Source organism: Achroia grisella, unplaced genomic scaffold, assembly GCF_030625045.1.
Source record: "Achroia grisella isolate CSIRO2021 unplaced genomic scaffold, CSIRO_AGI_Agris_v1 utg511, whole genome shotgun sequence".
Classification (NCBI taxonomy): Eukaryota; Metazoa; Arthropoda; class Insecta; order Lepidoptera; family Pyralidae; genus Achroia; species Achroia grisella.
Genome location: NW_026712905.1, coordinates 112265 through 119056, shown reverse-complemented (window position 1 = coordinate 119056; position 6792 = coordinate 112265). Strand labels below are relative to the sequence as shown.

Genomic DNA, 6792 nt, shown 5'->3' with positions numbered 1-6792 from the left:
CTTTTATATATAAAAGAGAAAATTAGTGCAAAGAAAGTCGTAGGCTGTCATATATCTTGCTTCTTTTATACATACTGCGACTGTACATATGTACATGCCTTAGGAACTGTTAAATGTTGTAGTTTTATTATTGCATTCGAAAATAACATATATAGTTATACTAGCTGACCCAGCAAACGTTGTTTTGACATATGAATTAAAATCGATAGTAAAAAATAGGGGTAGAAGGGTGAAAAATTGGGGTTGTATACATAAATAAAATTGGAGTGACTGTTTCTAATATTGAAATATCCGTTTTTTAGTATATGCATGTGAATATAAATACGGTACGTACACCAAAATAACATTTTTTACCATTTTTGTCTGTCTGTCTTTGCTTGACCCGTCTAATCTCTGAAATGGCTGGTTAATTTTGATGGAACTTTTTGGCAGGTAGCTGATGTAATAAGAAGTAACTTAGGCTACTTTTATTTTAGAAAAATTAAGTTAATTTCCACGCGGACACTTCGTCGCGGGAACTGCTAGTATATAATATACATAGAAAACATTCCAGACTGATACAAACAATCATACTCATGAATATGTTTGCACCGTGCGAGGGATCGAACCCGCTATAAATGACCTGTTACACATTAATATTAGTGACTGGTTAAATATATTTAATTATTACTAATAAGTGGATGATTTCACTTTAATATATTCGTACAATTAGGAAAAATCACGATATCGTACCACGTTTTATTTATTTCTACCGAGTTCCCGATATTAATTATCTATACATATAAATAAAATTGCAGTGTATGTTCGTAATATTGAAAGAACAGTTTTTTACTACATGCATATGAATATAAATACGGTACACGCAACAAAATAACATTTTTTACAATTTTTGTCTGTCTGTCTGTTTGTTCCGGATAATCTCCGAAATGACTGGATCGATTTTGACGGGTCTTTTTTTGGCAGGTAGCTGATGTATAAGGAGTAACTTAGGCTACTTTTATTTTAGAAAAATTCCACGCGCACGAAGTCGCGAGTCCAGCTAATCATTACATATTATAAAACAAAGTCGCTGTCGCTGTCTGTTCGTCTCTATGTATGCCAAAATCTTTAAAACTACGTAACGGATATTGAAGCGGTTTTTTCAAATAGATAGAATGATTCAAGAGGAAGATTTATATGTATAATACATGTAAACCCGTGCGAAGCTAGTATAAACAAAACGTGATAAAATTCCGTGATTTTTCCTTATTTTGACGTATAAATAATGACCGCGTCAAATTTAAAACAGTATATTCACTTCTACATATCGTATATTTTTTATATATGGTTATAGAACTCTATAATGGTAGAAGTTGATGAGCATCGAACTTAGGTTCCATCCGGCCAGCAGACTGCCAATGTACGTAAGAACCAAGATGGGCAGTGGAAGTAGAAAAATTCGAGCGTTGTGGACTATTGGTAGATCTGAAACAATTGAATTATATTGTACTGTATTAATTGAACGAATAAATAAAAGTAGTTGAAAGTAATTTCAAACTTTTTCACGAAATAGCATTTCTATGCAGGAATGTTTATATATTATAGGACTAGTTACCCGCCCCGGCTTTCTCACATGGGTGTACATTTCCCACGGATGTACATGTATTATACATATAAACCTTCCTCTTGAATCACTGTCTATTACTAAAAACTGCATTACAATCCTTTGCGTAGTTTAAAAGATCTAAGCGAACAGACAGCGAAAGCTTTATACTTTGAAAATATTTTTTTTATTTCTTTTTAAATTTAGGGATTTCTACCATCTAAGTACATGCCAGTCCCATAGTACCCTAACAAACCTCACCAGTGAACAAATTGCCTTAGCCGCACTGTTTGAAGGATCGGCTAAAACAGTTTGTATGGCACCAACATCTAATATATTTATTCTATGGTCTGACGTTATTTTTGTAAAGATATTAATAATAAATCGAAAGAAATTCACACAGCGCCATCTGGTCCTATAATATTATACGTATTTTTAAAGTCAAATTATAAAAAATATCCATAAATAAAAATAAAGTATTTTGTTTGGACCTCTATAAAACTTAAGACCATAAAAATATTTAACTTCGTATTCTCTGATATACTATAATGACCAGACAAAATTTCATACGAATCTCTCCAACCGTTTCGGAGGAGCTTTGTTACAAACACTATGACATGAGAATTTTATATATTAGAAAATGTAATAATAATAATTAACAGTCAGTATAAACTCAAATGATCGGTCTATTATTTGCCTAATGGGTTTTAGTTTAACTTGATAACATTTACTTACTACTGTATCCCAGGAATGTGATATACAAGTAGTAGATTATGGAGGCCAGCCAGAACGTGTTCGACACGAGGCAAGACAGGTTACCACCATATGTCAGCAGATCTGGAAAGTGTAAAATAGATGTCATTATACATTTTTAGTTAGAATCTATTATATATATATATTTTGCCATATATGCTCTTTCACGCACGAATCGGCTTTTGTTGAGAAACCCTGTTTTAAAGTTTACTTTGTTGTAAAAATATGTTGTACAACAATTTATAATAGGACAAATATTTTAATGGTAGCAGTAGAGACAGTAAGGTGACGGTTAGGTCTAGAATTTTGTTTTGTATTTTTGGTTACAGAATACAAACAAACAAATTTTAAATGTAATTATATAAAAAAAGTTTCTCAACATTCAGTGCTTTGATTTCGACAACTTTCTTAGAAGTGCAACCAACGCGGAACACTGATTATGCCGTATGATGACGCATCCGTCAGGCAGGTGCTGGCCTTCAGCCGTTCCATAAGTCCTTCCGCGGGTTTGGAGTGCCATCTGCACCCTAACGTCCGGTGAAGCCAAAGGCCAGCTGCGGCCAACGACATTAGAGTAGTCCGAACAAAAAAATGTATGATGATGCAATAAGAGGAATCACACTAATATCAATATATTTATATATTTAACTAGGAATTTCTAAGTTTCTAGAGAAATATTTTGGTATTAAAAAGTAAACATAGGGTTGTCACAATATATAACAAGAGTTAGTATTAAATTATACATACTGTGAAATAGCACTATTTGCACACAGTGTAGGAGTAAAAGAGGCGGGAAGAACGCGTTGATGTGTACATCGAATGCGTAGCCCCACTCCACATCGGGCCCGTCTCGCTCCCGCCGCAAATACTTGTTAGTTACATACCTAAAAGAAAATATACTTTGATGAATACTATACCTTACACAGTCTCAGTTATTAACTTTATTGCGTTTTATTTCCGATGATCGTGGGTTAGATCTCGCACGGTACCAAAATTTGTATTTATGTGTATGATTGTTTGTATCTGTGTGTTTTTAATGTATATTATATATATAAAAAATATCGAATTTTATCTATCAGTTGTCTAGTACCCATCTCACAAGCTCTGCTTAGCTTGGAACTAGAGGTGTTGAATTTATACAATTGTTAGTTTTCCTAAAATATAGGTTTTATACATCAATTAAAGTAACATATTTGATAAACAAAGGTATATTAATAATAATAATGTTATATATTCTATTTTAATTTTTTTTTAATTTATATAATAATATTATATTTCTTTTACAAAACTAAATATAAAAAATAGGTAAGTAAGCACAGTTAAATATTTTTGTATATGACAGTTATGTACCTAAGCTAGGTACATAGATCCTGTGAGATATGAAATCATCATCATCAGCCCATTGCAGTCCACTGCTGGACATGTCTCTCCCAAGGGATGTCACTGGGCACATTCTTCAGCCCTTCTCTTCCAGCGATATGAAATGAATGCATAACACTTACCAAAAAAATGTGGAGACAAGTATAGCGGCTCCGATGAAATCCACGAACACCACAAATAAAACAAACAGGACCACTTTGCCCCACGTCAGGTTCATTATTAGGGCAAAACATATTGATGAAACTGAAAAACGGAAATAATATTAAAAAAAAAAGAAAAATCTATAAAAAAAATATAACACTAACATCTATTTATGCACAAGACATTTATTGACTTAAATATAATTTCATCCTTACTAATATCATAAATGTGAGAGTAGGAATGTTTGTTACACTTTCACGCAAAAACTACTGAACCGAAAACCATGAAATTTTTTGCCCATCACCATCTAGCAGCCAGTAATGATTCAATGAGACTGAAGCCGCGGGTAAAAGCTAGTAATTAATAAACACAGCTGTGACCAAAACAGTTGCCACTCAGCTTTGTGTATTGGCTGTAATTCCTATATCCTCATTTCCAGTATAATAGAATAGAATAGAAAATCATTTATTCAAATAAACTTACATTGAAGCACTTTTGAATAGTCATTACATTTTTTAATCTACCGCTCGTTCGGAAAGCTGTCTCATCACAAGAAGAACGTGGAAATAATTGTCCATTTGATTATTAGTTTTATTTATTTTTTAATGCCTAGGTGGCAGTATGTAATAAATGAAAATGTGTAGGTACTTTAATGTAAATAAACCATTTATGTCGCCATTAACAAGCACTGTTGATGTATCTTCTGTTAACTGATGGATTAAATACTATTACAAATTTAATATACGCACTTTTAATAGACATTTTTTATTGTGTATTTTCATAATGAAGATTCTGATAAGAATGAAGTAATCAGACAATAGATATTAAAAGTTTAAAAAATATTTTTAGATTTCAACTTTGTACATGTTTTCCAGTAAACCTATCTATACATATAAATAAAATTGGAGTGTTTGTTTGTAATATTGAAATATCTATATTTTATTACATGCATATGAATATAAATATGGTACATATACCAAAATTACATTTTTTACAATTTTTGTCTGTCTGTCTGTTCCAGCTCTCTGAAAAGGCTGCATCGATTTTGACGGGACTTTTATTGGCAAGTAGCTGATGTAATAAGGATTAACTTAGTGTACTTTTATTCCAGAAAAATAAAGTTAAATTCCATGCGGACATAGTCGTAGTTGCAGCTAGTATACAAGTCGCAGGTGCAGCTATAAGTTTAAAAAATTACTGTGATTTCCAATAGATACTTACAAAAAAGCCATCCACATAGTAGTACTAAAAAGGCTGGATCATCTCTGGCGAATTGTGATTTTGTATCTAAAAATAAAAAACATAATATTTGTAATTATACAAATAATAGTAACCCAGGACAATTCACACACCACCATCTAGTTCCAAGCTAAACAGAGTTACGGGTATTAGACAACTGATACAAATACTTAAATAATATTTTTTTGTAAATACATAGGCATATATATTACATAGAAATTAATGCATTATGATTATTATAATATACACTGTTAGTAAACTCAGTAGTACACTCACAGTACACTTAGCTCTTGACTAAGATGAAAAGTTCAATTAGTCTGCAAACTAAGGACAGAATTCAAATTACGTATTTTTATGCATATACATCTAATTACAGGCACTTAAGATAAATCAAATCTATTGACACTAGTCAAGTAGTTCGAGACAAGGACTGTTAGGAAACTCTGCCCTAACTTTATTTAAATTATTAACCGGGTCTTAACATAAATAATTTTATGGCAAATAAAGGTATTTACCTCTCACGACGTTTCGACTAGGTTGCACTAGCCGTGGTCATGAGCTGACTGGAGCAACAACGATGTCATTGTAGACAGATGACAGTTTTTTCATCTACCGTCACAAGATTGTTCAACGAAAGTTCGTGACACAGCACTCACGGTATCCATACACTTATCGACTGATTATGCTACTGAACTTTGCTTAAATGTATTTATTACTGAATTCCTCGCAAAAGATAATTTTAAGCCATCCTCTCTGTTGAAATTGGTATATTTTTTAATTTCAGAGAGGTTATATTATTTGCCATAAAATTATTCCTGTTAAGACTTGGTTAATACTTTTAAATAATGTATATTAAACACGAAAGTTTAAAAATAACTCTTCCCTAACTCTTTTCAAATGCTATTATACATGAAGCTATTAAGCTTAGATTTAGAATGAACTACTAGCTTATATTCTACTATATATTGTGCTCAATACTTACGTTTTCTATAATTAAAATTCCTAAACACTTTCTGTGGGGCGACAAACAGATATATCATTTGCCAGGCAGCAAATTCGAAGTCCATTTGGTTGAATTTAAATAGCCTCCTCAAGTATTTGTACCGTTTGACTGCCGCGCTAGCTGTTGTGGGTTGGTAGTTGGCTGGAGCCGGCAGTGGAGAAGTGCTTCTCGGATAGTTGTTGTAACTTGGGGTGGGTGATGTTGAATATTTCATTTTTAACCTATTTTCTCACGTATTTTCCAAAACTGCTGATTAGTTATGATCACATCACAAATATTCTGTAAATATTTAACAGACACTAAAAGTTCCGTTTATTTTTTGGAAAGATTTTCAGACTATTAGTAATAATAATATATGAAACATTAATTAATAATTGTAAATATAATTAAATTGTAATTTCTATTTACTATATTTCTGTTCTGTTGTCATTTGTCAGTATACTGATTGTCAGTCATTTTGGCTGTCAATCGTAATGTCAGTCTTGCGCAGAGCACTTTACAGTACAGAAACTTCTCAAAATCATTGGCAGAAATGTCTAGACAACATGTCAAACAAAAGTTTTTAGTGATTTGGCCAATTTAAATCAAGGATTTGAAAATGCAAACTGTACAGTGACTGATTACTTACTCAGTAGCAAAATCTTAATAAAATGCTGCCACTTTAACTAATAACTAAGTTACTACTTAATGAATG

General features: G+C 32.1%; 1 protein-coding gene across 1 annotated transcript; it reads right to left on the bottom strand.

The window, feature by feature from the left end:
• Window positions 1-1025: 1025 nt before the first annotated feature.
• LOC131846415 (protein unc-50 homolog) lies at window positions 1026-6516 on the bottom strand. Its single transcript, XM_059195700.1, has 6 exons — window positions 6078-6516; window positions 5078-5143; window positions 3838-3958; window positions 3083-3219; window positions 2318-2419; window positions 1026-1464 (listed from the first exon to the last, which is right to left on the bottom strand). The coding sequence occupies exons 1-6, from the start codon at window positions 6310-6312 to the stop codon at window positions 1328-1330; spliced, it is 798 nt and encodes a 265-aa protein (XP_059051683.1). The 5' UTR covers window positions 6313-6516; the 3' UTR covers window positions 1026-1327.
• Between the last annotated feature and the right edge of the window lie 276 nt (window positions 6517-6792).